Here is a 14,273-nt window from a genome sequence, read left to right on the forward strand (position 1 = left end):
GTTTTTGAAGACAATACGTCAAAACAGACAGATTTTTCACCACTGCTATTTGAGGAGTAAGCCCTGAACAACATGAAAACAAATTTGGCATGACAGCACAACAAGGTACGATTTAACACAGAAAGTTAGACAAAATCACAAAGTAATACAAGGACAAAATATAACAGAACAAGGACAAATGTGTCCAAGAGCAGCGTCCTCAAGGTTGTCGGCTAAAAAAACAAACAAACAAAAAAAAAACAACAACTTCCGATATTTTGTCACGTGCCTTGATTAAGGTCGTGCATAGCGAGACCCGCCATAATGTACTTACGATATATAGTGTATTTACGAAATAAATAGTGTATTTACGAAATTACAATACGATAAATGGAATAATCTTTAAATAGTAACGTGAATGTTTCGAATCTTTAAAGCAAATGTCCGAATATATTTAAAAGTTCATGATAGACACTCTCAAAAGGCACCGTCAATGCGAGGATGTGTACTTGTGCTTAGTATTTCAGGAGATCCGGATCTTGTATATACTGTACAAGAGCCGAGTCCTCGAGGTTAAGGTTTTGTCTTCACAAGAATAACAAGAAAAAGAAGAAGAAGAACAACAACAACAACGCCGAGCTCTCAATGAGCAGCGTTCGTTACGCGAGACACTGCTAAAAACATGACTGATCTGGTTTGGAAAACCTGGCTCTGATGAGGTGGAAGCTGCAGCTGCAGATTCAGCCACACATGCAAAAATCCATAAACTGGAATTTCCAACTTGTAATACACATCCCCACCTGTGGTGGTACTATACGAGTACAATGCACATTTACATGGAAAGGATTTGGGTGTTCACTGGAACTATGAGTTTTTTTATCATATAAAATCCTCCAGGACACACCCTGAGCACAACCAGCAGTTTTCAACTCATTCCATTCAGTGGTCCATTGAGTGCACAGAAGTCAGATAAATAAACACACAGACACTTATCAAATTATATATTGTATAATTGGCCAGATCCATCTGTCCTCTTTGTTTTGTATTTTGCTGCTTTGAACTTTTATTGCTTAAGATTCACTGTAGACGCAATAGTTGAAGGAAATAGAGTTGCATTAGGCAAAATTTATCCAGAAACAGTATTCTTTCAAAATGACTGTTTATTTAATCCTGCGCTACTCAGGCTATGTTAAATTGGTCATCACAGAATAGCTCTGAGGTCACACTTTTAGACTGTCTTATCTGGGTTCAAACACTTTCAAGATAAGACCCAACTCTTAAACTGTTGGTGTAGCGTACAGGCAAGGAATATGCCATCGTTTTGAAGGCAATATTAAGCTGGCTGCCCATCAACGAGTGTTTTGTTGGTGGACATCAAATATCCCCATGTATCTTTTGAAGACCATTGTATAGTGGTACCCAGAGCAAGTTCCAAATTGCTGTCTAAATTACCACTGAAAAGGCATTGAAAAACCACCCAATGTATTATTTGCCAAGAAACTGCTTCAACAGAACTGATGTTCTGGTGTTGGAGCACAGGGTTTGGATGAATTGATAGATGGATGATAGTTAGCCATTAAAAATGATGATTACCACCATTGCCAAATTACTATGAAAGTGGCTGGATAATGCCAAAAGGAAACAGCAATATGAATCTTGTCCTCATGGAATACTTACTGAAGGAATCACAAAGTCTTGAGCTCCAACTTCTTGACCTGATTTTCTATTTCATGCTTTCATATAGGACCTCCAGGCAACATGAGCAGAGGGCAAGCTTGTGGGGTTCTGAACCCGGTGACATCGGGCAATTGGCAAATCCATGACTGCAACGACAGGCTTCCTTACATCTGCAAAAAACGAGACTCAGAGACAAAGCCATCAACAAACAGTGAGTTATTTGTACACAGGACAATATGTTCATATTATGCATCCCCTCATTGTTGAAACATTCGTTTTCCCTTTCTTCCCCTTACTCCACCTATCCTTCATTTTCTTCTGCATCTCTCCCCTCTCCTTCTTTCTTCCCTTCATTTTCTTAATTTCCGCACAAACTGCCTTGTCAACTTTCCTTTGACACAGTTTCTGGGTATGGTGGCTGGGTGAACTTATTTCAGGGCAATTGATGTGTTACTTTGATATTGTTGCTAAAACTCAGATGGCTCACTAATGACTCTTGTTGGGAGGTAATTACTGCTGCGCATGAAGTCTCTTTTATAGGTCACAGTAGTTCACTCTTAAATACCTCAGGAAACTTAGGATGGGCATCAAAATGATATATATTTTGCAGTTTGAATCGCTTTTTCTGCCTTTTAGCTGCAGTCTGAAACATACAAAACTGCCTTTTGCAATCAGTGTTAGCTACTACCACTGCTACCTGCAATATCAGTCAACTGACCCCTTGACAATACAATCAATCAATGGATGTATTTCTGGCTCACTGGACTTCATCAGATTTGAGTGGACTCCCCCCAAGAATTGAGCTGGCAAGCATACGTCATCGTCTTAAATCCCAAATCGTACTTCTTCCCTGGAATGATTGTTTGCAGTGGGCAGTTTTGTGTTTTTTTTCACAGACTGCAACTAAAATCTGGAAGTAGCTATTTTAACTGTAATATTTTATTTCCCAGCTGCAAAAATCCTTGTGAACTGCATAATGGATGGCTAAATAGGGTGGATGTGTGGCAGGCACCCTTTGTTGGTCAGAACCCTTGCAGTCAATACTGGTGTAGCACAATGGTCCCATGGTCACCATTCCAGTGAAGATGTACGACTTGGCACATGTATAATTTTAAACCAAAAAAAGCAGATAGCTCCTTACACTTACCTGAGTGGTTTTTTTGTGTTTGACAAACAGTATAAAGTTTAAACTTCACTATAAAGTGAAGGCATGTGTTTGACCAACAGTATAAAGTTTAAACTTCACGATAACGTGAAGGCAAATGTTATCTAGCTGCTGTATGTACTTCACTTTTGCATTGCTTTCTCAAAGTTTGTTGCTACATTGTGTTTGTTATTTCTTGTAAGAAAGTTATTGTATAGCATACAAACAAAGTGAGAAAAGTTACAGGAGCAAAACTCTTCCACAGTTCCACATTACTTTAATCGTTGCTGACATTACAGATGGAAATGAAAATATAACAGGAACAAATGTTGAATGGCAAAAGAGTTCTGTACTGATAATTTTGTGCAATGGAACTTTATAAGTATCATGTTTCCATAGCTATCAAGTTTCAAACTTGAAATTCTTTTTTTAGAACTTGAAGGAGCTTTGACATTTATCATTGGTGTCACAAACTTGCATCATTTTTCAATTATCTGCTTTATGGATTTAATAAAGGATTTTTTTTTTTTTACCTCTGCCACCTAAGGTTATGTTTTCACTCCTGTGTGTCTGTTTGTCTGTCTATGAACAGGATATCTCAAAAAGTTGTGTATGTATTCAGCAAAATTTGATGGACAGGTTGGGTGCATGACAAGGACGAATTGATTCGATTTTGGTGAACATCCGGATGTGGATACGAGAATTTAAAAATTTTTAAAAAGTGATTCTTCACCTTTGAGTGATGGCGCCAAAAACAATAGAGAGCATCCATCCATCCATTGGGACCGTACTCTGTGCAGAGCATTGGTGCTGCCGAAACAGTCTCCTGGGCTATTGGGCACAATCCTGGATGGGTCACCACTCCGACACAGGATACCAACATGCTGGCACTTATTTTGCAACCTCAGAAGGATGACAGGCAGAGTCAACCTCACCTGGTATTAATTCAACAGCCAAGTGGGATTTGAACGCAGGATCCGAGGATCCCAAGCCCACCACCCTTGCCATTTAGCCAATACCAGACATATAGAGAGCATGATATTTCAAAAACTTGTGGATGAGTTGGTTCTGTGACGAGAACAAGCCGATCCGATTTTGGTTCAGGTCCGAATTCAGATCCGGCCTATCAGTGGGATCCAAAACGTAAACTGTTCAGCCTGACGGAGGCAGGCGCTCCACTGAGTGCTGTTCTAGTTTCCATAGCAATCATTCATTTCAGCGATAAGCCCTTCTTCAAAGTGCAACATTGCTTCACCTTCTTTCTCACGATGGTTAGCATACCTCTTTCACAATTTTCTTGAGAAAATTAATTGTCCTTATTTTAATACTGATTCAAACCGACTCAGATGTTTATAAAGACTGGTTTTCCATTACTTTGATTAAATGCAGCGTTTTAAGAAAATGCCATTCACCTTTGAATTAATTATCGGCTTGAATTTTCCAAATATCAACCGATACTTACAGCCAAGTTAGTACTTGGATGGGAGACATCCACCGAATGTACGGGGATATGGACCTATAGTATAGGTTGTAAAGTGCTACTCTGAGATGTTTTTTTAATTTTAATCTCCCTTTCAGATCATGAAGTTGGTCTCCCATGAAGGCAAATCCAAATAAAATAGCCATCTTTGTGTGTTGCCTGCAGTAGGTACTGCATTTCAGAGCATGGCATGTTCAGAATGCTGACTGTCTTGCCTGCATTTATGTTGTGCAATTTAAATGCTTGTAATACCTGCTCCCTCTGGGAGTTAAACATGGTGTCGGTGAATCGCTTGCACTGTGCCATGTCTGTTGTCGTTTTCCCATCCTCAATATTCCCTCCCTCCGGCAGGGGTCAGCGGTTAAATCGCTTGCACTAGGCCACGTGTATAGGTGAAAACTGCCAGTCTTCTCCCCACGCTCACCAGGGGTGGGATTATTTCATACCCATAACTTGAACCTGGTATCAGGAGCAAGTGTGCAAAATTTAAGGGAAATTGGCCAAGCCATTTTCGATTCAATAAGATTCAGAATACTGTAAATACAGAATTCTTTTGGGATTTTAGCCCTTTTGGACAGGTTAATTCCCCCACTGTTATGTATCTATGGTGTGTTTTGTTATAACTTGGAATATCGGCTTACACTAGGTGGAGCTATATGACACGCATTGAGATGGAGAGAAATGGGTTATTCAGCAATGAACAAATGCTGCATTCTGGTCAAGTACAGGTAGCAGAAATAGTACAGCCACCCTGCAATCGGCATATTAACAGTTGTAAAGTTGTGTAACAGCATGTGAATTCATTTCTTTAGCAATCTAAGTGAGGTCAAAGACAAGGTATGACAACACAATTGCACTTACACTTGAGAACATTAAATTTAAACAATGACCAATAAACTCTGCATTGTGCCACAGGTCTTGCACCCAGAGAAGATGGGTTCTGTCAACCCGAATGGCATCTCTATGATGATGCCTGCTTCAAAGTCTTCCGCAGCAGCACCAGCTGGGACAAAGCACAAATGGAGTGTCAGATTACAGGGGGATATCTGGCCAGCATTCACAGCCTTGCACAACATGATTTCTTGCTCACTCATCTTGAGCTCAGTATGACTTGTTATCATGTTTTCAAGTCTTGCATAACACATTTATTTAAGTTGTACAACAATCCTAACTCTCCCATTATGTTGTTTTAATCTACATCGCTCATGGGACAGTTTTCCAGCTTAATCACATTTGGGAGGGGGTGGGGGGATCATTCCATGCTGATGATGGCCAGTGAGCCTGACACCCATTTGTGAATTGATTCCCTTCTCAAGAGGGAAGTGAGGGACTGGAAGGCAAAACAAAAATTATTCTAGAGCCTTGTATACTGACTGATACTCCACTGAATGTAACAGCAGCAACCACTTTTAGCAGTGGGTGGTTCTGTATTTCACTGTGTAATGGATGCTTGAACAGGGTTTGGATATATTGTAGGCACTCACTGTTCTGTTAGTCAGGATGCTCTGCAGCATGTGTTATTCCAGTACATAGGTTCACTGTCTCCTGTGTGTGTGTGTGTGTGTGTGTGTGTGTGTGTGTGTGTGTGTGTGTGTGTGTGTGTGTGTGTGTGTGTGTGTGTGTGTGTGTGTGTGTGTGTGTGTGTGTGTGCGCGCCAAAAAGCAAGTGCCACATCAGCTATTGCTGCATTCATCTTGACCCACAGGAAATGCCTGCAACACATTAACCTGTCTGTGATGCACAAAACAGCTCTGGGGGTAGTAAATAACAATTTTAATTTTAAAAAGCTCTTCTTGCTAAACTGTTGAATAACTCATTATATATACATACCAGCAGAGCCTACCCATCACTTCACTGATGGACCAATTAGTCATCGTATTTGCCAAAAATTTTGGGTGAGAATGAGAAGGAAAGTAAGCAAAATTTACCCGTGTATAGAGTGCTTTAACTCCTCCCCGTCCCCATTCTCACGTCACGCTCCCCCACCCCCTTTCGTCCTGATGTCCCTTTCCACTAGAAATGTCTCACACATGATGACAGGCTTTGACAGGCCCATCTGTTTTGTTTTGGGATTTTTTTTTGGGGGGGGGGGGGCAGACGGGAAGGAGTATAAATTTACCTGTGCGAAGAGTGCTTTAACCTCAGCGATGCCCAGGTAAAAATAGGAAATTGTAATACCCTCTGCCACCACCACCAGGTGACGCTACGTGGAAAAAATTTACATCGACAATTTATGCCCACCCCATCCTCCCCCCCCCCCCATATGAGGCAGTGGCCACATACCATGGTTACCCCCCACACAAAGTTGCATTTGCACCCAAAGTTTGGAGTTTGCAACTTAAAAGATGTGGCCGAGCATAAACAACAAAACCAACAGAGAGTATATGTATGTATGTATGTATGTATATATATATATATATATATATATATATATATATATATATATATATATATATATGTATATATACTGCATATACACAAATATATTTTATATTTATATTTTTGTATATTTAATTTTTTTAGAGCTATATATATATTTTTAATATTTATAGTTTTTTGTATTTTATATAGATATATATATATATATATATATATATATATATATATATATATACATATATATATATATATATATATATATATACATATATATTTGTATTTATATAATATATTTGTATTTATATTTATATATATTTGTATTTATATTTTTATATATATATATATTTGTATTCATATTGGGTAGTCGATCTCGTCGGAAAAAAAAAAAAAAATTTTGAGATTTGTTCTACCCTTTTTATCAGTATTTAAAATGGCGATTTCAGTTAATACAATATCGATTTCGATGAAACTTGGTTGGTAGGTTCATACCATGACCCTAGTTGTGTGCAAATGAGAACCGTTGCTATGGACACCACCGTTGCTGAGCAACAGGACTTTGAAATTTTTGAAAAATCATAAAAAATATATTTTTTCGAAAATCAAAAATCGGGCCACGAGCGACTGTGGGCAGTACATTCAGCCATATTGTCAAAAAATTTCCAGCCGGATCCTATGAAAACTGTCGGAGAAGATAGACTTTGAATGAACCCTGGTCGAAAACAATAACAATACGAAGTTCGTTATATCTCAGAGACTATGAGTCAGATATACATGAAACTGGTATGGTAGGTTCATAGTATGTCCGAGTAATGTGTGAGAAAGAACCGTTGCTATGGACCCCTCCGTTACCTAGCAACGGCCGACTACCCATGTCCGCCTACCAGCTTGTTCATATATATGTATATATATATATATATATATATATATATATATATATATATATATATATATATTTATATATACATCTTCTTCTTCTTTCGGCTGCTCCCGTTAGGGGTCGCCACAGCGGATCATCCATATGATCCACATAGTGATTTGGCACAAGTTTTACGCCGGATGCACTTCCTGACGCAACCCTGGTCGCCTCTTACGACACAGGGATAAAATATACATGTTTGTATGTATGTATGTATATATATATATATATATATATATATATATATATATATATATATATATATTTATACATACAGTATATCCATATTTATGTTTTTATATATATATATATATATATATATATATATATATATATATATATATATATATATATATATATATATATATACATATACATATACATATATTAGGGTGGTCCAAAAAAGTCGAAAAAATAGTGTTGCTCCACAAGCTTAAAATTATTCCACTATGATTCAATAATGCGCATAAAAAAATTCAAGTTGATCGGAGGTGATTTAGAGGTCGCTCCATATGACGACTTTTTGTTTCATGAGTTGGTTAAATTCGTTTCATGATAAATCTTGTTTTAGGTCATATTTTCGAAATGGTAGTGAATTCAATGTCGGTGCAGTCATTTCTTAGAGTAAATCGATTCCATAAGAGTTCGAAAATGCACTCCATTTCCACCTCGGACATCCAGAAGTACTTGTAATCGTACCTGACCATACCCTTATTTATTCAAGGTCATGAGACTAAAAGTCGTCATATGGAACGACCAACTTCTAAATCACCTCCGATCAAACTAAAAAAAATTATGCGCATTATTGGGTCATATTAGAATAATTTTAAGCTTGTGGAGCAACATTCTATTTTTTTTTGACTTTTTGGACCACCCTAATATATATTTATATATTTATGTGTGTATATATATATATATTTTATAATGTGCGTATGTTTTTTAAAGAAGAAGAAGGCGCTTTCAACCAACAGTAAGAACTCGATCAACTCCGCTAACTTGAGCAAAAAAGGGAGACCAGGCCTGCCTTGCTTTTTTTGCCCAAACTAGTGGTGTCGATCGAGTTTTTACTTTTAGTTAGAAGCACCTTCTTTTTCTTTAAAAATGTGTAATCCCAACCGCCCCAATCTTATACAATATATATATATATATATATATATATATATATATATATATATATATATATATATATATATATATATATATATATATATATATATATATTGTATCGTTTCAAATTGAAATTTAAAATTTTCGACAAAACATTAAATCAGATGCGATGGGATGAAGATTAAATGAAAAGGCTATTAGAAAGTTGTAAAAATTTCTACAAAACTTGTAGTTAGCAAATGACTGTTATAACAAAGAGCAGTTTATGTCTTGAGGCAAGGTGGCTTTGATAGAAGGACTCACCTCTCTCCTGTCATTGTGCAGGCAGTGAAGACAAACTGTGGATTGGACTGAATGACCGTCAGAATGAAATGCTGTTTGTTTGGGCTGATCACAGCTCAGTCAGCTTCACTTCATGGCAACAGTATGAACCAAATGGGCAACAACAGAGTGAAGAGGACTGTGTATACATGAATGGAAAGGTCGCTGTGCTTGTTGAACCTGATGTCTGTATTATATTGTGCATTATTATTTTTTTAATACCATCTTTACTCCCTATTTTTGTTCACTGTACTTTTTTTCAGTTTAATATTATAACCCTGTAATTAAATTTTTCATCATTCAACCTCGTTTTTTTTTTTACTATAATAAGGTATTCTTTTTTTTGGAGGTCGTCTTGCGACTCACCATGCTGTAATGAAGCCAACAATGTTTATTAAACTAATGGGCCTATTGGTCCATTGGACCAAATTTCCATTGGTCTTCATGGTGTTGTAGCATACCTGCTTGATGTACTGCTTGAGCATTAGCATGCCTTTTCACCAAGTTCAGACATGCTTGGGAAAGGGCAGGGATTTTCCGTTCATTATTATTGTTGCCAAATGATATGACTATAAGCTTGGTATTGGCTTAATGGTTAGGGTTGGTGAGCTTGGGATCCAAGGATCCTGAGTTCAAATCCCCCTTAGCTGTTGAATTAATATCAGGTAGGGTTGATTCTGCCTGTCATCCTTCTGAGGTTGGCAAAATGAGTGCCAGCTTGCTGGTATCCTATGTCGGAGTGGCGACCCGTCCAGAATTGTGCCCAATAGCCAAGGAGACTGCTGAGGCAGCACCAATGCTCTGCACAGAGTATGGTCTGGATGGCTGGATGGATACAACTATTATTATTATTGTTCATATTATCAGTATTAATTAATCTATGCTTTTTTACAGTTATCATTGTTTTTGTTGTTTATTTTGTAATTGGAATGCCATGCTGTGGAAGGACCTATTAAGCTGCTCCATACACCTTAACATGGCTTGTGTTTATAACATGGGAATTCTTTTGGGTTCTTTGTAGTTAATCAGCCGAATCAACTCAGGTCATGACGATCATTATGGTGTTTCACACTCCACATCAGCTCCAGCAGAACTCCACAAAAACATCACACTCACACACACTCACACACACTCACACACACACACACACACACACACACACACTCACACACACTCACACACACACACACACTCACACACTCACACACACACACACACACACACACACACACACACACACACACACACACACACACACACACACACACACACACACACACACACACACACACACCTGGTCTATTTATAGTAGATGTTTTGTTGTAATTTAATTCTCGGAAATGCAATGGAATTTTTTTCTTCTTCTTGTGTTTCTGCATGTTATGATGTCATGTGTCCTGATTGCAGGATGCCAAGTGGGCTGATGGCTCTTGTAAACTACAGCTGGGCTATGTGTGCAAGCAATCACGAACCGCTTCAAGTCCTCAGCCTACGGTCAATGGAAACTGTCCACAGGTGTGTCAGGAAATTTTTGTATGTATGTTAAATCTGATAATTTCTCAAAACAAATCATTGAAAAATATTCATCAAGAGATTCAAATTGCAAGTTCATGACACCCATATGTGTCGCTCTGTATTAACAAACACTGCTTCTAAAGAAGGGCTTCATTGCAGCTTCTTGTTTCAAATATTATCCACCACAAAATAATTGGAAATGCAAGGATCCCAGCCTGCTGGTCCCATATGGACTGTTCAACAAATTAAGCTTTTCAAAAAAGTGCTGCTGGAGCTTTCACAACTTATTCAAACTTAGTGGCACCATTGCGGTGTTTCTATGGACAAATAGACCTGGTGGTACCAACATACTGTCTGAGCCGGATTTCTGAACAAGTAAGAGAGGTCAAACGCATACCAATAACAGCAAGTGCAACAAAATCTTGTTTCCTCAACCACCAAGCCATTTCTTCCATTAAATACCAGCAGGGTATTAAAATCAAAAAGTTCAATATCAAAATATGTAAACATATGACAGCAGGAGAAATGTGTGAAGCCTTGGAGAATGGTTATTGTACAGCCGCAGGAAGAGGATTCCTCAAATGGGAGATAAAAGGAACAAAAGAGTTGAGGTATGAAGTGAGCCTGCACTTTAGGAGTTTACCAATGACAGGGTATAAGAGGCCTTGTGCTTTGGCCTCGGCACGGGAGATGACATAATGTTGAGGCCTTTAGATTCCATGGTTTCCAGTAAAAACAGATTATATGCTGGGGCACCAGTCCATAGTGATGGAACAACATCGGATGCCCAGTCTGCGGCTGGTTTGGGAGGACAGTAATGCGAGGTGATCGGTACAAGGGAGGTGATGGCTGATGCTGCACACGAGGACAGCCTAATATCCAGCATGGATATTAAAGAAACTGTCCCTCTTGCAGTGGCTGGCCATGGAAATACATAAGCTTGTTCATATGATGATCCTTACGGTGTGACAAGGTGAGACTGAGATTTGCCACCGATTGAAAGACGTGTTCCTTTATCAGACCAGCATTTAATCGATTCCAAATCAGCAGACAGTGACTCCACTGCAGTTTGCCTGTCAGTTGGATAGAATACTGCATGACAAAATGTGCAGTCATCTGCAAAGAGGAAGAGAGTATTTTCCAGAGCATCTGAAAGGTTATTTATGTGCGTGAGGAACAAGACTAGGCCCAAGAGTCTTCTTTGTGCACTACAGCTTCTACAGGGAAAGAAGAGGGTTGCATTGATCGTATAACACCGCTTAGCATTGACTGTGCAAATGAAGAGCTTGGCATCATGTCCAGAGTTGAATGACCGGGACTGAATGCTAAATGATGGTCAAATATCAAGCAGGAAAACTTGATCAAGATCAAGAAAACTTGATCAACTTGATCAAACTTGATCAAGGGCTCAAATGGGTTAACGCGGACAATGGACAGTGCGGAACGAAGTTCTTGACTTGACCACTTGATCAAGCAGGTTTGAAAACAGGAAAACCAGGACATCAGAAGCAAAGCATTGATGGATTCCTTGACTTTGCTAATAATTGGAAGTAAGTTTAACTCGTCTGAAGTTGAGAAGATCTGTTTTGCACCCTTCTTGCAAATGGGAGTGGTGTTTGCAAATTTCCAAGCAGACAAGAGGTGACAAGAGGATAATAACAGACTAAAGAGTGCAGACAGAGGAGAAGCAAGAGCAGCAGAGTGGAACTTGAGAACATGGGAACTGATTCCATCTGGGTATATCATCAAAGCAGGGTCGAGGTGACACAGAATTTTCTTTATCTTCTTGAGTGAGAAGGACACAAAGTCCAGTAGACGGTGGGTGTGAGGGGTAAGATAGATAGTGTAAGATGACTTGGTACACGAGACTGAGAAGCAATCACCGAGTTGAATCGCACTGCCTTTTCTCAAGCATAGTCTGCACTGATGCGATTTAAGTCAAGAGAGAAGATGGAAGAAGAGTATTCACCAAAGACGGAATTGACAAGGCACCACCACGACATCGATGAAGGAGACTGGTTGGATAGTTCAACCTTGAGTTTTACAAGATTGTGCTTTCTTAGTTTGGGAGCTAGCTAGTTTCATTTACACTATTGAGAATGAAAGGTTTGATGGCCCTATTCTATTCAGAATGCTGGATGGAGAAATAAAATCCATTTCTTGTGTGTCGCATTCCTGGCATTTAAAGGGGGTGAACCTTCAAACCCCCAAAATATTGACCTTCAATTACACTTCTGAGAACAAGGCTGAAACTCATTTTGTGGATTCTGTTCCGAGCAGTATTGAATAAAACGTAACTCAAGAAAAGAAATTCCCTGGCATTATTACTTAAGAAAGGCCCCTGGGTAAGGGCCAAAAAGGGTCTCAATTACACTTTGGAGAATGAAACTGAAATTCACATAATCAGATCACCTATCACCACTGATCACAAATTTATAACTCAAGAAAAAATATTTCCTGCCGTTTCTACTTAAGAAGGGTCAGAAGGGTCTCATTTACACTTCTGGGAATGGACCTGAAATTTGGTGAATTGATTTTATCCACATCATGGATTGATGCCATATAACTCGAGAAATTATTTTCTCTGTCGTTATTGCTCAAGATGCTCCTTTGGTCAGGGCCAAAAAGGGTCTCAATTACACTTTGGAGAACAAAACTGAATTTCACACAATCAGATCCCCTATTACCATTGATCAGAAGTATGTAACTCAAGAAAAGATATTCCCTGGAATTTTTACTTAAGAAGGGTCAATAAAGGCTCAAACGGGGTCTCAATTTTAAAGATTGGACCAGAAATTTACACTGGAAAATCCGGTATTGTCACTTATCATAACCAAAGAACAAAATTAATGTAAAAGAACAGTTGATGTGAATTTTGAATAATGAAATTTATTACGTAATAAACACTAATTAGATAGGTTACAATCTGAGAAGTGTCAATGTCAATCTGATCATACACAAAGTGAGATGAAATCATCAATACCATGCTATACCTGTTTATCATTCATCTGGAGGATCAACATGTATCGAAAAATATACATGTATGCGAATTGAAAATGTCCATTTAGGCCCTATCTATCAAATTTCTATGTTTCTAAACATCGTTTTCCCATACTGGTCAGGGATCATCAGCTTTTGAGAACAACGTCACTTTTACAACAAACGCACGAACAGTTTTACACGAGTATAAAGTGAAACCTTAATCTACCAAACCAATAACAACTGAACTCTGTGATGCAGTGTGAATTATCCACCAGCCCTATAAATTGACAGGTGAAATTACAGTTACAGATAAACCTACATAGTATAAGAAATAAATCAAATGCTAAAGCTACGGTAAGTAGGCCGAGATGTGTGAAATGAAAACATTTTCAGCAACTTCCTGTTGTGTCCATGCCCACCAATACCGACGTCTCACTCTTGTTGTGACAGTCAAAATTATATTTTAATTGCAACCACAGGAGTACCATGCAGACCTGGCTTATTGCTCTACAGTATAATTCAGTCATCGTCATCATCGTCTACATCACTGTCAGTGTCAGAGCTGTCATCGTCAACATCAGTGTCACTGTCACAATGGTAATTTATGTCCCCATCTTCTTCATCATCTTCATTCGACTCCGAATTTTCTGGGATAACACTTTCTGGCATCTGAAGACATGTAAACCACACAATACTGTAGGAGTTATCATGCAGTTCCCATCCATGTTGAGGTTCCTCTGGCAATAGGTTGTCACCGGCCACATGCCACATCA

General features: G+C 38.6%; 1 protein-coding gene across 6 annotated transcripts in view; it reads left to right on the plus strand.

The window, feature by feature from the left end:
• The window catches only part of LOC147030968 (macrophage mannose receptor 1-like), a 355,425-nt gene that overhangs the window by 138,159 nt on the left and 202,993 nt on the right, over positions 1 to 14,273 (plus strand). For all 6 annotated transcript variants that reach the window (XM_085875590.1, XM_085875591.1, XM_085875593.1 and 3 more), the window contains 4 exons: positions 1,724 to 1,867; positions 5,196 to 5,384; positions 9,007 to 9,164; positions 10,411 to 10,518. In XM_085875590.1, coding sequence (XP_085731716.1) covers positions 1,724 to 1,867; positions 5,196 to 5,384; positions 9,007 to 9,164; positions 10,411 to 10,518 — 599 coding nt within the window. The remainder of the gene's footprint in view (positions 1 to 1,723; positions 1,868 to 5,195; positions 5,385 to 9,006; positions 9,165 to 10,410; positions 10,519 to 14,273) is intronic.

This window comes from Eptatretus burgeri, chromosome 3 (genome assembly GCF_056783735.1).
Source record: "Eptatretus burgeri isolate ZD-2024b chromosome 3, Ebu_testis_v1, whole genome shotgun sequence".
NCBI lineage: Eukaryota > Metazoa > Chordata > Myxini > Myxiniformes > Myxinidae > Eptatretus > Eptatretus burgeri.